General features: G+C 39.8%; 1 protein-coding gene across 1 annotated transcript in view; it reads right to left on the bottom strand.

The window, feature by feature from the left end:
- The window catches only part of LOC124254911 (deoxynucleoside triphosphate triphosphohydrolase SAMHD1-like), a gene marked incomplete at its 3' end in the record, with an annotated part of 48,907 nt that overhangs the window by 15,056 nt on the left and 11,054 nt on the right, over positions 1-22,797 (bottom strand). The window contains 3 exon segments of the mRNA XM_046688752.1: positions 12,141-12,301; positions 14,104-14,194; positions 15,512-15,578. Coding sequence (XP_046544708.1) covers positions 12,141-12,301; positions 14,104-14,194; positions 15,512-15,578 — 319 coding nt within the window.

The following is a 22,797-nucleotide window of genomic DNA, read 5'->3' on the forward strand; positions in this document are numbered from 1 at the left end:
ATGTTCAAATCAAACCTTACCCAACACCATGTTCAAATCAAACCTTACCCAACACCATGTTCAAATCAAACCTTACCCAACACCATGTTCAAATCAAACCTTACCCAACACCATGTTCAAATCAAACCTTACCCAATACCATGTTCAAATCAAACCTTAGCCAACACCATGTTCAAATCAAACCTTACCCAATACCATGTTCAAATCAAACCTTACCCAACACCATGTTCAAATCAAACCTTACCCAACACCATGTTCAAATCAAACCTTAGCCAACACCATGTTCAAATCAAACCTTAGCCAACACCATGTTCAAATCAAACCTTACCCAACACCATGTTCAAATCAAACCTTATTTTATGCCATGTTCAAATCAAACCTTACCCAACACCATGTTCAAATCAAACCTTACCCAACACCATGTTCAAATCAAACCTTACCCAACACCATGTTCAAATCAAACCTTACCCAACACCATGTTCAAATCAAACCTTACCCAACACCATGTTCAAATCAAACCTTACCCAACACCATGTTCAAATCAAATCAAACCTTAGCCAACACCATGTTCAAATCAAACCTTACCCAATATCATGTTCAAATCAAACCTTACCCAATATCATGTTCAAATCAAACCTTACCCAATACCATGTTCAAATCAAACCTCAAACCATGTTTAATCCAACACCATGTTACCATGTTCAAACCTTACCCAACACCATGTTCAAATCAAACCTTACCCAACATCATGTTCAAATCAAACCTTACCCAATACCATGTTCAAATCAAACCTTACCCAACACCATGTTCAAATCAAACCTTACCCAACACCATGTTCAAATCAAACCTTAGCCAACACCATGTTCAAATCAAACCTTACCCAACACCATGTTCAAATCAAACCTTACCCAACACCATGTTCAAATCAAACCTTACCCAACACAACACCATGTTCAAATCAAACCTTACCCAACACCATGTTCAAATCAAACCTTACCCAACACCATGTTCAAATCAAACCTTACCCAACACCATGTTCAAATCAAACCTTACCCAACATCATGTTCAAATCAAACCTTACCCAATATCATGTTCAAATCAAACCTTACCCAACACCATGTTCAAATCAAACCTTACCCAACACCATGTTCAAATCAAACCTTAGCCAACACCATGTTCAAATCAAACCCTTATGCCACCTTACACCATGTTCAAATCAAACCTTACCCAATATCATGTTCAAATCAAACCTTACCCAATATCATGTTCAAATCAAACCTTACCCAATATCATGTTCAAATCAAACCTTAGCCAACACCATGTTCAAATCAAACCTTAGCCAACACCATGTTCAAATCAAACCTTACCCAATACCATGTTCAAATCAAACCTTACCCAATACCATGTTCAAATCAAACCTTACCCAATACCATGTTCAAATCAAACCTTAGCCAACACCATGTTCAAATCAAACCTTACCCAACACCATGTTCAAATCAAACCTTACCCAATACCATGTTCAAATCAAACCTTACCCAATACCATGTTCCAATCAAACCAAACATTAGCCAACACCATGTTCAAATCAAACCTTACCCAACACCATGTTCAAATCAAACCTTAGCCAACACCATGTTCAAACCAAACCTTACCCAACACCATGTTCAAATCAAACCTTAGCCAAATCAAACCATGTTATCAAACCTTACCCAACACCATGTTCAAATCAAACCTTAGCCAACACCATGTTCAAATCAAACCTTACCCAACACCATGTTCAAATCAAACCTTACCCAACACCATGTTCAAATCAAACCTTAGCCAACACCATGTTCAAATCAAACCTTATGCCAACACCATGTTCAAATCAAACCTTACCCAACACCATGTTCAAATCAAACCTTACCCAACACCATGTTCAAATCAAACCTTACCCAATATCATGTTCAAATCAAACCTTACCCAACACCATGTTCAAATCAAACCTTACCCAACACCATGTTCAAATCAAACCTTAGCCAACACCATGTTCAAATCAAACCTTAGCCAACACCATGTTCAAATCAAACCTTACCCAATATCATGTTCAAATCAAACCTTACCCAATATCATGTTCAAATCAAACCTTACCCCAATATCATGTTCAAATCAAACCTTACCCAACACCATGTTCAAATCAAACCTTACCCAACACCATGTTCAAATCAAACCTTACCCAATATCATGTTCAAATCAAACCTTACCCAATACCATGTTCAAATCAAACCTTAGCCAATACCATGTTCAAATCAAACCTTAGCCAACACCATGTTCAAATCAAACCTTACCCAACATCATGTTCAAATCAAACCTTACCCAATACCATGTTCAAATCAAACCTTACCCAATACCATGTTCAAATCAAACCTTAGCCAACACCATGTTCAAATCAAACCTTAGCCAACACCATGTTCAAATCAAACCTTACACTACATCATGTTCAAATCAAACCTTACCCAACACCATGTTCAAATCAAACCTTACCCAACACCATGTTCAAATCAAACCTTACCCAACACCATGTTCAAATCAAACCTTACCCAACACCATGTTCAAATCAAACCTTACCCAACACCATGTTCAAATCAAACCTTACCCAACATCATGTTCAAATCAAACCTTACCCAACACCATGTTCAAATCAAACCTTACCCAACACCATGTTCAAATCAAACCTTACCCAACACCATGTTCAAATCAAACCTTACCCAATACCATGTTCAATCAAACCTTACCCAATATCATGTTCAAACCTTACCCAATATCATGTTCAAATCAAACCTTACCCAACACCATGTTCAAATCAAACCTTACCCAACACCATGTTCAAATCAAACCTTACCCAACACCATGTTCAAATCAAACCTTACCCAACACCATGTTCAAATCAAACCTTACCCAACACCATGTTCAAATCAAACCTTAGCCAACACCATGTTCAAATCAAACCTTACCCAACACCATGTTCAAATCAAACCTTACCCAACACCATGTTCAAATCAAACCTTAGCCAACACCATGTTCAAATCAAACCTTACCCAACACCATGTTCAAATCAAACCTTAGCCAACACCATGTTCAAATCAAACCTTAGCCAACACCATGTTCAAATCAAACCTTACCCAACATCATGTTCAAATCAAACCTTACCCAACACCATGTTCAAATCAAACCTTAGCCAACACCATGTTCAAATCAAACCTTACCCAACACCATGTTCAAATCAAACCTTACCCAACATCATGTTCAAATCAAACCTTAAATATCCAAATCAAACCTTACCCAATATCATGTTCAAATCAAACCTTACCCAACACCATGTTCAAATCAAACCTTAGCCAATACCACCATGTTCAAATCAAACCTTACCCAACACCATGTTCAAATCAAACCTTACCCAACACCATGTTCAAATCAAACCTTACCCAATACCATGTTCAAATCAAACCTTACCCAACACCATGTTCAAATCAAACCTTCAACACCATGTTCAAATCAAACCTTACCCAACATCATGTTCAAATCAAACCTTACCCAACACCATGTTCAAATCACCACCTTACCAAACCACCCAATGTTCAAATCAAACCTTACCCAACACCATGTTCAAATCAAACCTTACCCAATACCATGTTCAAATCAAACCTTAGCCAACACCATGTTCAAATCAAACCTTACCAACAATATCATGTTCAAATCAAACCTTACCCAACACCATGTTCAAATCAAACCTTACCCAACACCATGTTCAAATCAAACCTTACCCAACACCATGTTCAAATCAAACCTTAGCCAACACCATGTTCAAATCAAACCTTAGCCAACACCATGTTCAAATCAAACCTTACCCAACCTTATCATGTTCAAATCAAACCTTACCCAATATCATGTTTCAAATCAAACCTTACCCAACACCATGTTCAAATCAAACCTTAGCCAACACCATGTTCAAATCAAACCTTAGCCAACACCATGTTCAAATCAAACCTTACCCAATATCATGTTCAAATCAAACCTTACCCAATACCATGTTCAAATCAAACCTTAGCCAATACCATGTTCAAATCAAACCTTAGCCAACACCATGTTCAAATCAAACCTTACCCAATATCATGTTCAAATCAAACCTTACCCAATACCATGTTCAAATCAAACCTTACCCAATACCATGTTCAAATCAAACCTTAGCCAACACCATGTTCAAATCAAACCTTACCCAACACCATGTTCAAATCAAACCTTAGCCAACACCATGTTCAAATCAAACCTTAGCCAACACCATGTTCAATCAAACCTTATTCTATGCCATGTTCAAATCAAACCTTACCCAACACCATGTTCAAATCAAACCTTAGCCAACACCATGTTCAAATCAAGCCTTACCCAATACCATGTTCAAATCAAACCTTAGCCAACACCATGTTCAAATCAAACCTTAGCCCAACACCATGTTCAAATCAAACCTTACCCAATACCATGTTCAAATCAAACCTTACCCAACACCATGTTCAAATCAAACCTTACCCAATACCATGTTCAAATCAAACCTTACACCAACATCATGTTCAAATCAAACCTTACACAACACCATGTTCAAATCAAACCTTATGCCAACACCATGTTCAAATCAAACCTTACCCAACACCATGTTCAAATCAAACCTTACCCAACACCATGTTCAAATCAAACCTTACCCAATATCATGTTCAAATCAAACCTTACCCAACACCATGTTCAAATCAAACCTTACCCAACACCATGTTCAAATCAAACCTTAGCCAACACCATGTTTCAAACCTTAGCCAACACCATGTTCAAAATCAAACCTTACCCAACATCATGTTCAAATCAAACCTTACCCAATATCATGTTCAAATCAAACCTTACCCAACACCATGTTCAAATCAAACCTTACCCAACACCATGTTCAAATCAAACCTTACCCAACACCATGTTCAAATCAAACCTTACCCAATATCATGTTCAAATCAAACCTTACCCAACACCATGTTCAAATCAAACCTTAGCCAACACCATGTTCAAATCAAACCTTAGCCAACACCATGTTCAAATCAAACCTTACCCAACATCATGTTCAAATCAAACCTTACCCAACACCATGTTCAAATCAAACCTTACCCAACACCATGTTCAAATCAAACCTTAGCCAACACCATGTTCAAATCAAACCTTACCCAACACCATGTTCAAATCAAACCTTAGCCAACACCATGTTCAAATCAAACCTTAGCCAACACCATGTTCAAATCAAACCTTACACAACATCATGTTCAAATCAAACCTTACCCAATATGCCATGTTCAAATCAAACCTTACCCAACACCATGTTCAAATCAAACCTTACCCAACACCATGTTCAAATCAAACCTTACCCAATACCATGTTCAAATCAAACCTTAGCCAAACACCATGTTCAAATCAAACCTTACCCAACATCATGTTCAAATCAAACCTTACCCAACACCATGTTCAAATCAAACCTTACCCAACACCATGTTCAAATCAAACCTTACCCAACACCATGTTCAAATCAAACCTTACCCAATATCATGTTCAAATCAAACCTTAGCCAACACCATGTTCAAATCAAACCTTACCCAACACCATGTTCAAATCAAACCTTAGCCAACACCATGTTCAAATCAAACCTTAGCCAATACCATGTTCAAATCAAACCTTACCCAACACCATGTTCAAATCAAACCTTACCCAACACCATGTTCAAATCAAACCTTAGCCAACACCATGTTCAAATCAAACCTTACCCAACACCATGTTCAAATCAAACCTTAGCCAACACCATGTTCAAATCAAACCTTAGCCAACACCATGTTCAAATCAAACCTTACCCAACATCATGTTCAAATCAAACCTTATTTTATGCCACCATGTTCAAATCAAACCTTACCCAACACCATGTTCAAATCAAACCTTACCCAACACCATGTTCAAATCAAACCTTACCCAATACCATGTTCAAATCAAACCTTACCCAACACCATGTTCAAATCAAACCTTACCCAACACCATGTTCAAATCAAACCTTAGCCAACACCATGTTCAAATCAAACCTTACCCAACACCATGTTCAAATCAAACCTTACCCAATATCATGTTCAAATCAAACCTTACCCAATATCATGTTCAAATCAAACCTTACCCAATATCATGTTCAAATCAAACCTTACCCAACACCATGTTCAAATCAAACCTTAGCCAACACCATGTTCAAATCAAACCTTACCCAATACCATGTTCAAATCAAACCTTACCCAATACCATGTTCAAATCAAACCTTACCCAATACCATGTTCAAATCAAACCTTAGCCAACACCATGTTCAAATCAAACCTTAGCCAACACCATGTTCAAATCAAACCTTACACAACATCATGTTCAAATCAAACCTTAGCCAACACCATGTTTTATACCATGTTCAAATCAAACCTTACCCAACACCATGTTCAAATCAAACCTTACCCAACACCATGTTCAAATCAAACCTTACCCAACATCATGTTCAAATCAAACCTTAGCCAACACCATGTTCAAATCAAACCTTACCCAACACCATGTTCAAATCAAACCTTACCCAATATCATGTTCAAATCAAACCTTAGCCAACACCATGTTCAAATCAAACCTTACCCAACACCATGTTCAAATCAAACCTTAGCCAACACCATGTTCAAATCAAACCTTAGCCAACACCATGTTCAAATCAAACCTTACCCAATATCATGTTCAAATCAAACCTTACCCAATATCATGTTCAAATCAAACCTTACCCAATATCATGTTCAAATCAAACCTTAGCCAACACCATGTTCAAATCAAACCTTAGCCAACACCATGTTCAAATCAAACCTTACCCAATATCATGTTCAAATCAAACCTTACCCAATACCATGTTCAAATCAAACCTTAGCCAATACCATGTTCAAATCAAACCTTAGCCAACACCATGTTCAAATCAAACCTTACCCAATATCATGTTCAAATCAAACCTTACCCAATACCATGTTCAAATCAAACCTTACCCAACACCATGTTCAAATCAAACCTTAGCCAACACCATGTTCAAATCAAACCTTACCCAACACCATGTTCAAATCAAACCTTAGCCAACACCATGTTCAAATCAAACCTTACCCAACACCATGTTCAAATCAAACCTTACCCAACACCATGTTCAAATCAAACCTTACCCAACACCATGTTCAAATCAAACCTTAGCCAACACCATGTTCAAATCAAACCTTACCCAACACCATGTTCAAATCAAACCTTAGCCAACACCATGTTCAAATCAAACCTTACCCAATATCATGTTCAAATCAAACCTTACCCAATACCATGTTCAAATCAAACCTTACCCAACACCATGTTCAAATCAAACCTTACCCAACACCATGTTCAAATCAAACCTTACCCAACACCATGTTCAAATCAAACCTTACCCAACACCATGTTCAAATCAAACCTTACCCAACACCATGTTCAAATCAAACCTTACCCAACACCATGTTCAAATCAAACCTTACCCAACACCATGTTCAAATCAAACCTTACCCAACACCATGTTCAAATCAAACCTTACCCAACACCATGTTCAAATCAAACCTTAGCCAACACCATGTTCAAATCAAACCTTAGCCAACACCATGTTCAAATCAAACCTTACCCAATATCATGTTCAAATCAAACCTTACCCAATATCATGTTCAAATCAAACCTTACCCAATATCATGTTCAAATCAAACCTTAGCCAACACCATGTTCAAATCAAACCTTACCCAACACCATGTTCAAATCAAACCTTACCCAATATCATGTTCAAATCAAACCTTACCCAATACCATGTTCAAATCAAACCTTAGCCAACACCATGTTCAAATCAAACCTTACCCAACACCATGTTCAAATCAAACCTTACCCAACACCATGTTCAAATCAAACCTTACCCAATACCATGTTCAAATCAAACCTTACCCAACACCATGTTCAAATCAAACCTTACCCAACACCATGTTCAAATCAAACCTTACCCAACACCATGTTCAAATCAAACCTTACCCAACACCATGTTCAAATCAAACCTTACCCAACATCATGTTCAAATCAAACCTTACCCAATATCATGTTCAAATCAAACCTTACCCAACACCATGTTCAAATCAAACCTTACCCAACACCATGTTCAAATCAAACCTTACCCAACATCATGTTCAAATCAAACCTTAGCCAACACCATGTTCAAATCAAACCTTACCCAACACCATGTTCAAATCAAACCTTACACAACACCATGTTCAAATCAAACCTTACCCAACACCCCATGTTCAAATCAAACCTTACCCAACACCATGTTCAAATCAAACCTTACCCAACACCATGTTCAAATCAAACCTTACCCAATACCATGTTCAAATCTTAGCCAACACCATGTTCAAATCAAACCTTACCCAACATCATGTTCAAATCAAACCTTATTCTATGCCATGTTCAAATCAAACCTTACCCAACACCATGTTCAAATCAAACCTTACCCAACACCATGTGTTCAAATCAAACCTTACCCAATATCATGTTCAAATCAAACCTTAGCCAACACCATGTTCAAATCAAACCTTACCCAACACCATGTTCAAATCAAACCTTAGCCAACACCATGTTCAAATCAAACCTTAGCCAATACCATGTTCAAATCAAACCTTACTCCAACACCATGTTCAAATCAAACCTTACCCAACACCATGTTCAAATCAAACCTTAGCCAACACCATGTTCAAATCAAACCTTACCCAATACCATGTTCAAATCAAACCTTACCCAACACCATGTTCAAATCAAACCTTATGTTCAAATCAATACCCAACACCATGTTCAAATCAAACCTTACACAACATCATGTTCAAATCAAACCTTAGCCAACACCATGTTCAAATCAAACCTTACCCAACACCATGTTCAAATCAAACCTTACCCAACACCATGTTCAAATCAAACCTTACCCAACACCATGTTCAAATCAAACCTTACCCAACACCATGTTCAAATCAAACCTTACCCAACACCATGTTCAAATCAAACCTTACACAACATCATGTTCAAATCAAACCTTAGCCAACACCATGTTCAAATCAAACCTTAGCCAACACCATGTTCAAATCAAACCTTACCCAATATCATGTTCAAATCAAACCTTACCCAATATCATGTTCAAATCAAACCTTACCCAACATCATGTTCAAATCAAACCTTACCCAACACCATGTTCAAATCAAACCTTACCCAACACCATGTTCAAATCAAACCTTACCCAACATCATGTTCAAATCAAACCTTACCCAATACCATGTTCAAATCAAACCTTACCCAACACCATGTTCAAATCAAACCTTAGCCAACACCATGTTCAAATCAAACCTTACCCAACACCATGTTCAAATCAAGCCTTAGCCAACACCATGTTCACAAATCAAACCTTAGCCAACACCATGTTCAAATCAAACCTTACCCAACACCATGTTCAAATCAAACCTTACCCAACACCATGTTCAAATCAAACCTTACCCAACACCATGTTCAAATCAAACCTTAGCCAACACCATGTTCAAATCAAACCTTACCCAACACCATGTTCAAATCAAACCTTACCCAACATCATGTTCAAATCAAACCTTAGCCAACACCATGTTCAAATCAAACCTTACCCAACACCATGTTCAAATCAAACCTTACCCAACACCATGTTCAAATCAAACCTTAGCCAACACCATGTTCAAATCAAACCTTACCCAACACCATGTTCAAATCAAACCTTACCCAATATCATGTTCAAATCAAACCTTACCCAATATCATGTTCAAATCAAACCTTACCCAACACCATGTTCAAATCAAACCTTAGCCAACACCATGTTCAAATCAAACCTTACCCAACACCATGTTCAAATCAAACCTTACCCAATACCATGTTCAAATCAAACCTTACCCAACACCATGTTCAAATCAAACCTTAGCCAACACCATGTTCAAATCAAACCTTACCCAACACCATGTTCAAATCAAACCTTACCCAACACCATGTTCAAATCAAACCTTCCAACACCATGTTCAAATCAAACCTTAGCCAACACCATGTTCAAATCAAACCTTACCCAACACCATGTTCAAATCAAACCTTAGCCAACACCATGTTCAAATCAAACCTTAGCCAACACCATGTTCAAATCAAACCTTACCCAACACCATGTTCAAATCAAACCTTACCCAACACCATGTTCAAATCAAACCTTAGCCAACACCATGTTCAAATCAAACCTTACCCAACACCATGTTCAAATCAAACCTTACCCAACACCATGTTCAAATCAAACCTTACCCAATATCATGTTCAAATCAAACCTTACCCAATATCATGTTCAAATCAAACCTTACCCAACACCATGTTCAAATCAAACCTTACCCAACATCATGTTCAAATCAAACCTTAGCCAACACCATGTTCAAATCAAACCTTACCTAATGCCATGTTCAAATCAAACCTTACCCAACACCATGTTCAAATCAAACCTTACCCAACACCATGTTCAAATCAAACCTTACCTAACACCATGTTCATCAAACCTTCCCATGTTCAAATCAAACCTTACCCAACACCATGTTCAAATCAAACCTTACCCAACACCATGTTCAAATCAAACCTTAGCCAACACCATGTTCAAATCAAACCTTAGCCAACACCATGTTCAAATCAAACCTTACCCAACACCATGTTCAAATCAAACCTTAGCCAACACAAACCTTAGCCAATACCATGTTCAAATCAAAGCCTTACCCAACACCATGTTCAAATCAAACCTTAGCCAACACCATGTTCAAATCAAACCTTACCCAATACCATGTTCAAAATCAAGCCTACCCTACCCAATACCATGTTCAAATCAAACCTTACCCAACGCCATGTTCAAATCAAACCTTACCCAATACCATGTTCAAATCAAACCTTACCCAACACCATGTTCAAATCAAACCTTCAACACCATGTTCAAATCAAACCTTAGCCAATACCATGTTCAAATCAAACCTTATTTTACACCATGTTCAAATCAAACCTTAATGTTCTCCAATGCCATGTTCAAATCAAACCTTACCCAACACCATGTTCAAATCAAACCTTACCCATATACCTATGTTCAAATCAAACCTTACCCAACACCATGTTCAAATCAAACCTTACCCAATACCATGTTCAAATCAAACCTTACCCAATACCATGTTCAAATCAAACCTTACCCAACACCATGTTCAAATCAAACCTTACCCAATACCATGTTCAAATCAAACCTTAGCCAACACCATGTTCAAATCAAACCTTACCCAATACCATGTTCAAATCAAACCTTACCCAACACCATGTTCAAATCAAACCTTAGCCAAACCATGTTCAAATCAAACCTTACCCAACACCATGTTCAAATCAAACCTTACCCAATACCATGTTCAAATCAAACCTTACCCAACACCATGTTCAAATCAAACCTTACCCAATACCATGTTCAAATCAAACCTTAGCCAACACCATGTTCAAATCAAACCTTACCCAATACCATGTTCAAATCAAACCTTACCCAACACCATGTTCAAATCAAACCTTAGCCAACACCATGTTTCAAATCAAAAAACCTTACCCAACACCATGTTCAAATCAAACCTTAGCCAATACCATGTTCAAATCAAACCTTACCCAACACCATGTTCAAATCAAACCTTACCCAATACCATGTTCAAATCAAACCTTAGCCAACACCATGTTCAAATCAAACCTTAGCCAACACCATGTTCAAATCAAACCTTACCCAAGACCATGTTCAAATCAAACCTTGCCCAATATCATATTCAAATTACCCAATACCATGCTCAAATCAAACCCTATCCAATACCATGCTCAAATCAAACCCTATCCAAAGCCAAGCTCAAATCAAACCCTATCCAAAGCCAAGCTCAAATCAAACCCTATCCAAAGCCAAGCTCAAATCAAACCATAGCCTATATCAGGTTCAAATCAAACCTTACCCAATGCTGTGTTCAAATCTGTTGTGTGCTGCTCCAGGGAAGACGAAATAACAAGCTCCGAGTTGCTTGATGAAACGGAGTCTCTGGAACTGTGGTGTGTCAATGATCTTCACACACAGCGGGTGCAGCTCCACGTGGCCATGGATTGGATCATTGAATATCTGTAACGACAGTCATTTCGGGCATCAGAAAAAGGAGAGAGCAAAACTGATTGAGAGAAACACATCACACCTGACATTGTACACATTCAAACATAATACATAACTTATGCCATAGAGTGAGTGAGTGATTGAGTATGGTTTTATGCTGCTTTTAGCAATATTCCAGCAATATTACAGCAGGGAAAACCGGAAATGGGCTTCACACACTGTACACATGTATAACATGGGGAGTCCAACCCGGGACTTTGGTGTGACGAGTGAACGCTTTAACCACTAGGCTACCCCACCGCCCCTATGCCAGAGAGACTGAGATGCCTTATACTGTTCTTACAGTACAGGATTTGTTTGTTTGTTAGGTGTTGAACATCGCACTCAGCAATGATCGAGCTTTATGGCGGTGGTCTGTAACACTAAAACTGATTCAAAAGTAAGACAAGAGACAGAGTATTACTGACAGACTCAATAGTTTTGGCACTGACAATAAGACAATGTCAGGGGTGGAAATAACTTTCACATTGCTAGTGTACTCGGTACAGTGGCAGATGTAAAATCACTTGCCCTGATAATTTTTCCACTATACCGTCCATTTTCTTGTTGATTTTTAAAATAAACAACATAATTAATATTGGAAAGTCAACTGGACACCGGTACAGTGTGATATACAAATTTGCTTGCCCGACAGAAAAAACACTGGACTCGGGACGCCGGGCAATGCGCTATTTCCACCCCTGATAATGTGCCAGGACAGCTTAACATATCAGTGTTCACGAATGGTGTTTCAAAGTAACAGGACATTGGGTCCTGTAAGCTTCAGCTGTCTGTCAGGACCCAAAGAATAAAATTAAACACACATTTCAGATTTAACATTTCATATAATTGGCATTGAAATTATTAACAAACATAAGATCTATAAACAGACAGACAGACATACAGACAGACTGACAGACAGACATTTTATTTCAGTAATGTAGGCCCTTGGCCCATAATACAACATAGTGCAATTATAAAGAATACATACATGCTGGATATAGGATGAGGATTGGAGTACAGGGTCAATTGATAGTAGTAGTGGATTTATGTCTTAGTTTTTATCACGGTGGAGAGGAATGTAGTTAATGATTTTAGATAATTTATGTTGTTGTTGCGAGTAATTAAACGCACAAAGTTTCAATTGTTGGAGGGTGGGTCTGGTGGGTTGTGAAACATTTATTTCTTATTTCAGAATATTTACCACAGATGATGAGATTTATAAACAGCAAACAAGTGTCACATGTCACATATAACAACTTCAGTCAAAGTCATCGTGAAATATACAGTCAGACACTGGGGCCAGTGGGTTGTAGACTTCTCCAGATTTGTCAGAGGGTCAGACGCTATTCGTGAACACTGACATATTCCAAGTATTGACTCACTTCCTGTCTGTGTCTGTCCAACAAACTCTCCACTGAGTCTGATGCATCATATGACGAGGACTAAATCATTAACATGAAAATTTCTATAAAACTAGAAACCAAAATGATCACTGGATTGTCTGATCCAGACTCAATTATTTACTGTCCACCGCCATATAGCTGGAACGTTGCTGTGTATGGCATCAAACAACAACCAAAAGAAAAGAAACCGAAAAATTAAGATAATGATTCACGGGATTCCCAAATCATGAATATAAAGATCAATTGTGTTATTAAATGCAGCAGATATATTCCAGTTGTAAGGTGGCAGTTTGGTAATATTGGAGTCTGGACCTGACAAACCAGTGATTGATGTAATGAGCAACAACTATTAATCTGTCCTGCACCTACCTTTGTATTGGGGTGATAGGTATTGCATTTGTTGGCCTTACATCCAATATCATGTAAGAACTTCTCAAATTCAAGGATTGTACCCATTTTTCTGGAAAAAAACAACAACAATGAAATATAGTCAGAAACTGGATTTTACACAAAGGCAGATGAATTTGGTTTATAACTCTAACAGACAAGGGTGCAGACATATCTCAAAAGTTTAGCCACTAGGCTTCCCCACTGCCCTGTTCCAGCTAGAACTTTATAATATTTGACATATATCTTAATAGTAGTACTCATAAATATTTATCAGTGACAGTCACAGATGATCAGTGAGGCCAGTTATAGATATGAATCCAGTTTAAAGTAAGGAACACCAGAAATGGGCTTCACGCATTGTACCCATGTGTCGATTAGAACCCGGGTCTTTGTTGTTATAAGTAAATGCTTTAACCATCACCGCCCCAGCTGACACTGAAATATAACCCAAGAGAAATGTGAGAGACTAACTGGTCCAGCCACATAATTTGAATCAAATCCAAGTTTATGTGATGACAAACTGCAGTACACAATCTCTATTGTATCACTTCCAGACAAGTAGGCGGAAACTAAGAACAAAGACAGTTGCAAGTTTCACTTCCATTTCCACTCCACTTTGCACTGAGTGAGCGAGCATGGTTTGACACAGCTTTTATCTAGATTCCAGCAATATCGCAGTGGGGACAACAAAATGGGCTTAGCATTGTACCCATGTGAGGAATCAAACAAGGGCCTTGATTGTCACGAGCCACCTTTATACACCAGGCTACCCCAGTGCCCCACTTTGCACTGACATAAACAGGACAAATATCATGGAAATTATGATCAAATTTCAGTTTCAGGTGACTGGTAGGCCCAACATTTCTACATACACACCAAAAGTGCAACCAATTTAAAATATAAAAATAATCATTTCAAGAAATCCATATACTATGTCTAAAAAGTGCCCTGCTATAACTACTCATTCAACAAATCTAATATCACATGATGTCAAATAAGACAAATGTAACAGTGGTGCTAAAACGATATACAGGCATCAGTATGACCTTGACCCCTGATAACTGAGGTGGAGCTGGTCAAACCAGTGGTTGACAGCATGAGCAGAGATCAATATCATCAAAGCACCATGGCGCCAACCAGAGTGAGTGAATTTGGTTTTATGTATGCTTTTAGCAATATTCCAGCAATATAACATCACAGCGGGAGACACCAGAAATGGGCTTCACAAATTGTACTCTTGTGGGGAACTGAACCCATGCCTTCGATTGTGAGCCAGAGCAAGATCTTCGCTTTAACACACTTTTAAGGCTACCCACGCCTCTGGCGTCCAGCCAGCCTACTGGGTATGTCATAACACTTTTAACATAGAAACAAAGAACCTGCTTACCTGATCCCCATTTCTTTTAACCTTTCATAAGAGACAAAGTGCAGATGTCTCCCTGCAATTTCTTCCTCTGAAATTAACAAATTCAAATTTAGTTCATTTTAGTGTTTGTCTGGACCTCCAATGGCAGCCGTTGTCATGGTGATATTTACCATTTTCTTCCTTTTACAGTATATAATAATAGTGACAATAATAATCCAGCTTATTTATGTTGCAATAGCTTCCATACACAAGGTGTACTTATCACCATGATTAATTGATCAGTGTGTACTCATTATCCATTCTCAGCTCCCTCAGGAATAAACAAACCAAACTGCAAGGAGTAAAATAAAATATCGCACCTTGATCAGTGGATAAGTGTGTACTCGTTAATCATTCTCAGCTCCTTGGGGTATATACAACCCAAGCTGATTGTAAGGCATGAGATGGTGTGAACAGCCACATTACAATCTCCTCCTTCCAGGTACCCATTAGCTACAGAAATCAGATTATTTTATCGAAGGCAACACCACATATATTAAAAATGTGCTTCAGAGACAATCAGGACTGAAGCGTATAAAGATGAGATATCGAGGCTGCTGTACACAGACACCAATCAGAGTACTTCTCCTGGGTGTAACCTGTTTGATGTGCATAGGTTATATTTAGGATTACACTTCTATCTGAAAGTGGGGTTCAAATCCTGGATGGGACTCAACTCCCCAAAAGTACTAGAATATGCAATTTACAAAGAGGTGAAATGGAGTCATACTTAAGAATATTTGGCTCATTTGACGACGTGCATGCGTGTGTATGTGTGGCTGCTTGTACTAGCCCAGGCTAAAGCTGGTTTTATAGTGCTAGCTCACTGAGGATACCATGGGGCAGTTGCTAGGGCTGCGCCAATATAACGGTTTACGAGAATTTACGGTTCAGGCATGAAAGCGATACGCATTGCGTCATGATCGAAACCAGCATTTTTACATGTATTGAGGAAAACTTTGTAACACTTTCGGAAATCTTAGGATATTTCCTTGTTTCACTTTAGCCAAATATTATTTACTTTTATTTTGTCATGATTAAAAGTTTTTATTAAAGCTTAATCAAATACAGTGATTTTGTTGTGTTTTTGCTTTATAAATAAAGCATTAACTCGATTATAAGTAGTCTTTTTGTTAAAAAGACTTCTTGCAATATATTGCAATACAAATCGCAATATATGCTTTTGCATCGCAATATGAAAATTCCCTTCAATACCCACCCCTTGCACTTACGCATGAATATTCCATGCAGACACATTTTACTGACTCCCGACCAGACATTATTTTACCAAACAAGGGACCAGCAGGGACCAACAAGTACAATATTTTAACGTCTTTTGGTATTATGTGGCAGGGGATCGAACCCGCGACCTTCCGCTCTCAGGGCGGCCGCTCTAACCACTACACACCAGATGCGGTCTCTTTACTGAGAAAGTGTTATCCCAAATATAACACATGTTGCATTAGAACGTTGTGTATACCAAACCCACACGAAACAATTTTAAACATGATTTCACAAAATGTAATTTTTAGAGTAAAATTGATATTTTATACTTATCCTGACTCATGCTCTTTTGCTTGTCTTCTTCTTCTTGCGAACATAGTGGAACACTTGTATCTCCTTATTTGAAGCTCCCTTCAAAATAAAATCACTAATTGGTACTCACCACGAGTTGCTCCCCTTTGTCTCCCTGGTGGAAAAGGTGTAGCCACCCTCCTAACCTCATGAGTCGGGATAAGTATAAAATATCAATTTTACTCTAAAAATTACATATTTTCCTTATCCTGACTCATGCTCTTTTAGTAGCATCCCTGGAACGGAGGTGGGTAACAGAATACTTTGGATTTATAATTGAAGTGATTTTGTATAGATATACTGTAATATCCCCTCACGGGAACTTCATGAAGCCTTAGATTTGGGATGTTTCCTGTATAAAAAAACCATAGGTTATATACAAAGCCATTAAAGGGAATTACATTATGAATATATTGAACAATACATATAAATTATATATATATATATATAGGTGACTCTGATAGAGGCACTGAAATTGACTATATCCATGAAGTATATGCTTAAAGGGTAGAATACTTAAGCTGAACATATATACATAGCCCTAAAACTCCTTAGGTTATATAAGCTAGATGGTATGTATAAAATGCATATTAATCTTGTGAGGCTAATATTTTAAGCATACTGAGGGACTGTCAGTTGCTGACAGAGGACCAGTGGTCGAGAATGGTGAATGCCAGAGACATCTTCTGTAGTGATGTCTCTTAGGTAGTGATTAGCAAATGCCATGTTAGATTTCCAATAGCATCCTTCCATAATGCGTGTTCAAGGAACAGTTGCCGTGTAGAGGGTAGAGGCCAGTGCCCTGATCTCATGTGGATTTGATGCTGTTGGTGGGTCCAAACCTGCTGCCTTACAGGCCTGAGGGAGAATGACAGTCCTTATCCAAATAGATATTGTGGTCCGTGACACTTCTGTTTGATTAGTGAGCGATAATGGGATGAATAAGCGTTTGAAATCTTCTCCTTGTTTTGGATGAGTCATTAAATAAACTTTGGCTCTTACGGGACTTACAGTGATGGGTCTTGTGTATCTTGTGATCGAGAATAGAAGGGATAAGCCACGGGATGTGGAATAATCTGTCTGGTTGACCTGGCAATTGATTCTTTGCAATGAAATCCCATCTTAATCGGAGTGCGCTGTGTTATGATTGTCATCAAACTGTATCCTTCCTCGTAATCCAGGCGTGAATTTCAGACATTCTTGCTGCTGTGGCTAGCGATGCTTAAGAAACAATGTTTTCTGTGAGAGAAATTCAAAGTTTAATGCGATTCAAGGGTTCATAGACTCACTCGTGAGGTGTTGTAACACTACATTCAGATCCCCAAGCTACAAATTATGGAAAGCTCGTAGTAAAGGCCAGTAACTCTGGAGATCTTGTCAATTTGACATCCGTTCTCATGGTGATTACAAGAGCTAAAGCGGCAAGATATGTTGATATCGTTGAACCTTTAAATGTTTGTTTGGCGCAGGTAACACAAATAGTCTGCCACTTGAGGTTGTGAAGCCTCTCTTGCTGTAAACCCTTTCTTTGTTGCATAATTTTGAAACTGTGCCACTTGTCGTCGGTACAAGTTACGAGTTGAGTAACGCGTAAGGCAAGCGTGACTGCTTTTGCCGCCCTGGCAGAATATCCTCTCTTGTTTAAACACATTTGTATACAGTCCATACGTGTGGTTTTGGAACATTGCTGGGTTTCCGTGCACTTGTTTGGTGTGAGGATGAATTAACAGGTCTGGCGCTTGGGTAGCTCAGTGTTGGTTGACCGATTTCTTGAATTAGTATGGAAACAGTTCGCGTTCATGGCCAGTAGGGCGCGACCAAAGTGAGTTGTAGGCTCTGTGTTTGTCTGATTTTCTGTAATACTTGAGGTATTATTGCTGGCGTGACGCAGCGATACGCATTGAGGCCTTCCATGATGAACTTAGAGTCCGTTGCCCAAGCTTGGGGGTCTGGGACTGGTGACACTGAATGTCGTGTAGCTGATTGTTGAATCGGCGTGGGCGAATAGGTCTATTAAGCGGCTCTAATTGCTTGATTATCTGTGCAAAATTTCCCGGTTGATCATCCACTCTGTCGGTGATGGTAGATGAGGCGAGAGAGGCGTCTGCTAGTATATTTCTGGCTCCGGGGAATGTGCACTGCTCTGACATGTAGATTTAGATCTTGTATTAAATCCGAACAGTTGAAAGCTTAGGTTCAAAAGGTTCATCGATCTCGTTGAGCCTTGCTTGTTTATGTAAGCGCCACTGTCGAATTGTGTATGGATCATTAGGCATTTTGTAGAAATGTGCTCCAATGTAGAATGGCGTTGATTACAGCTTTCATTTCTAGACTGTTTATATGGAGTTTGCATTCTTGCTGATTCCATAACCCTGATATCGTGTGGTTGGTGAGATGAGCTCCCCAACCTTGGGTGACAGTCTCACATACAGATGGGTTTTGTATTCCTGCTCTGCTAAAACAAATCCCCATGAGACATTCGAATTTCTTGGAATCCACCATAGTAGATGTGGTCTGAGATGTTTCGGTAGACTGAATGGTTGTACATCGTTGAGATGTCGTTGATGAGACCTGTAGGGGCGTAACTGTAATCTGCCTGTGACAGTCATGTCTTGGGCTGATGTGAGAGAAGACCTAGTAGGCTCTGCCATTGTCGCAGTGGTAACGGAGAGAAGTAGAGCTGGTGGAATGGTCTGTTGTATCTTGAGCCAGCGGTCTTCTGGTACCATAATCACGGTTCGCGATTTGTGATGAATCGAATACCTAGGAACTGTAGGTCTTTACGATGGTACTAGGTCCGACTTGCGTGTAAGTTTACTAACCAACCTAGTTGTGTTAGTAGCTTTATGATGTATAATTTAACTGTAGTTTGAGGCGAAAGTGGATCTTGATCTACTTGTATCCGTCGTCGAGGTAAAACGCTGCGTAGGCCCTTGACGATGTAGAAATTTGATAATGGGTTTTAAAGTTATCCTCATTGAATAGCCAGGGGGCTGATGATATTCGAATGGAGTACTTTCCACTGGTAATGTAGCCCTTCTAGAAAGTAAATCGTAGGTATTTCCTGGAATCGGGATGAATGGGGGATGTGCAAGTAGGCATCCTGTAGATCTATGCTGCCCATGTAGTCCATGGGGATCGAATCATCTGGCGTAACTGAGGTAAATGTATCATCTGAAACCGATTGGTTTCGCATGAGATAGTTCTTGTTGAAAAGCTCATGTTGTAGATGAGTCTGTATTTCTCCGTGGAGTTTTTCTTGGGAACTAGGAAAACTGGGGTATAGAAACCTGGTTCGACGCGTTTGCTTGATCTATTACTTCTATGGCCTGTTTGGATAGGAGTGATGAGACAGCCTCTTTTATCTTTGGTAGTTGTTTGCTTGTAAATCGAACTTGGGGGTTTGATTGTCAGCGGAGCTTGTTCTGTAGAGGGATCACGAAATCCGTGTTGAATAATGTTGGAGGCGTAAGGATCTTGCAGTATTCCCCAGTTTTCCCAGTGTAGTTGGGCGTCCACCCACTTGAGCTGGTTGTACTGGAGCGGCTGGGGTGGAAGACTCCAGTGGTTCGAGAACCTGTGTTTCAGCGTCTATAATTGCGGGAACCTCTGGGTGTCCTGCCTCTTCCTGATCCTCCTCTATAGTTGCCATATGGGAGGCGCGAAAGAATCTTTACCTCTAGAGCTGGCTATCTTCCTGTCTCTTGCTCTTTGTAGGCCCGTGAACTTAGATCTGCCTGAGTATCTTTGTGAAGTCTGACGAATGACGGCTGGCTAGTGTGTCCATCGATCTAATCATAAGGACTTCCCTGGCATCCTTAGAGACTTCCTTATGGCGAGCCTTGTCGATTTCTCCGATCAAAGATGGATGTTGTCGACCACGGGGCTGTATAAAAGTGGGGCTGTAAAGTTCTCCCCAATTACAGGAGGCGAGGAGGCCTTGACTGACGAGCTAAGGTCAATGCTGCTGAAACAGATGTAAGATGATCCGTTAAAAACTGCTGATCTTTCTTTGCATAAGTAAAGGCAGAATAAATCATTCTATCATCTTCCGTCGTGGAATCCGGAATCTAGTAATAAGAGTCTCATTGATCGTCCTAGATCTATTTAACCCAAAGAACATCGTCTCGTCATGGTTTCTATATGAGCCAACTTGCGATCATCCATCTTGTAAATCTTGTTCTTTACATCGCTGATGATCTTATAGTTCTCATCGATGTCCTGGGCCTTGTAGAAGGAGTCCATGTTATGCGTGGAGAACTTGGGTAGATGTGGTATCTGAACTTTCGTAGCTTTCTGGAAAGCTGCATCTAGATTCTGTGGCACTGCCTGTCTAGATTCGGGTCGGGGGTAGAGTGATTGCATCTGGATCATCTTCCTTCATCAAATCGTCTGAGCTGTATTGCCACTTTTAGATGGTGATGTGAGATCTAGGTTATTGACCATCAATACCGTATCTCTGCATCAGAAAATATGATTCCTCCATCATCCTCAAAACCATCATCATTAATAAATTGTAGATGCTCTTCGGGGACTGCGTGTAGCTGTCTGTATATCTGATGAGGTTTGTGGCGATCTAGTTGACTTGTCGCGCTCTATGTGGAGATCTGATGGGTGATCGACCTGGTGATGAGCGGTGGAGATCGTCTATGGGATGATCTTCGGAGACTTGTGAGGTGAATGTTGATAGCTTCGAAGCTCTTCGGCAGTCCCTCGATGTTCTTCTAGAAGCGATGAAGATCTGGAATCATATGTCCTTCGCGAATGCCTTCGCTGAAGCTTCATTTCGCGTCGGTCCGAGGATCGATGATATGACCTTCGCGAAGGCTTCCGTGATGTCTGATGGTCTGAGTCCATATCTAGAGATGAAATCGAAGATGGTGATGATCTCTCCGCCGCCGAAGGCCTTCGAAGGGCTGTACATCTAGGTCCTTCGTCCAAGGTGGTCGCGGGACTTCCTTAGCGAAGGTGACATCGTCTTGGCTGCTACGTTGGCCGGGGGTGCCTCTGGGGTGCTGTTCTCGTTGGAGCCTTCGAAGGCGGTTCGGACCCTGCTAGCGCAGTTTGTAGTGGTCCTCCATGATGTTCATAATCTGCAGCATCATGTCTTCTGGGATGATCTGTAGCCGAAGTCGTCGGGCGTCTTTTCTGCGATGGGGTTCACATCAATGGCGTCTGGCGATGGGTGTAGAGGCATCAGGCTGCATGGAGATCTCTGCAGAAGTCACAGTCGCTGACACCGGGTCGCTTCTTCTGCCGTAGAAGTCGGGGGATGATTATCGGCTGATCATCGTAGAGGCCCAACTCTGCTGCTGGGCGCTTCGGCTGAGAAAGTTCTTGCTGTCTTCAGATTTCCCTTTGGAAGTCTGCGCTGCCCTGGGTGTCCTCAATCTCGTTGAGGCGCACGATGAGGCCCTCTTAGACTTAGTCTGCAATGGACGGGATGTCTGGGAGGCGGTCGTTTCTTGAGGTAACGGACTCGTCCCCACGTTCCTCTGCCGCCCAGGGTCTCTAGCAGAACACCAGGCGGAGAGGGTCGATCGCTAGCAGCTGACTGGAAGGAATATCTGGACTCTCTGCCATGTTTTGCCCTTGTTTGCGTGATCTATCTGCATGCGTCTTAAGGCGCAAAGATGATATTTATTAAATGCAGAATGAGATAAATTAATGCAGTAACTGCAGCGATGAATTAA

Source organism: Haliotis rubra, unplaced genomic scaffold, assembly GCF_003918875.1.
Source record: "Haliotis rubra isolate DU_JTF1 unplaced genomic scaffold, ASM391887v1 Scf586, whole genome shotgun sequence".
Lineage (NCBI taxonomy): Eukaryota > Metazoa > Mollusca > Gastropoda > Lepetellida > Haliotidae > Haliotis > Haliotis rubra.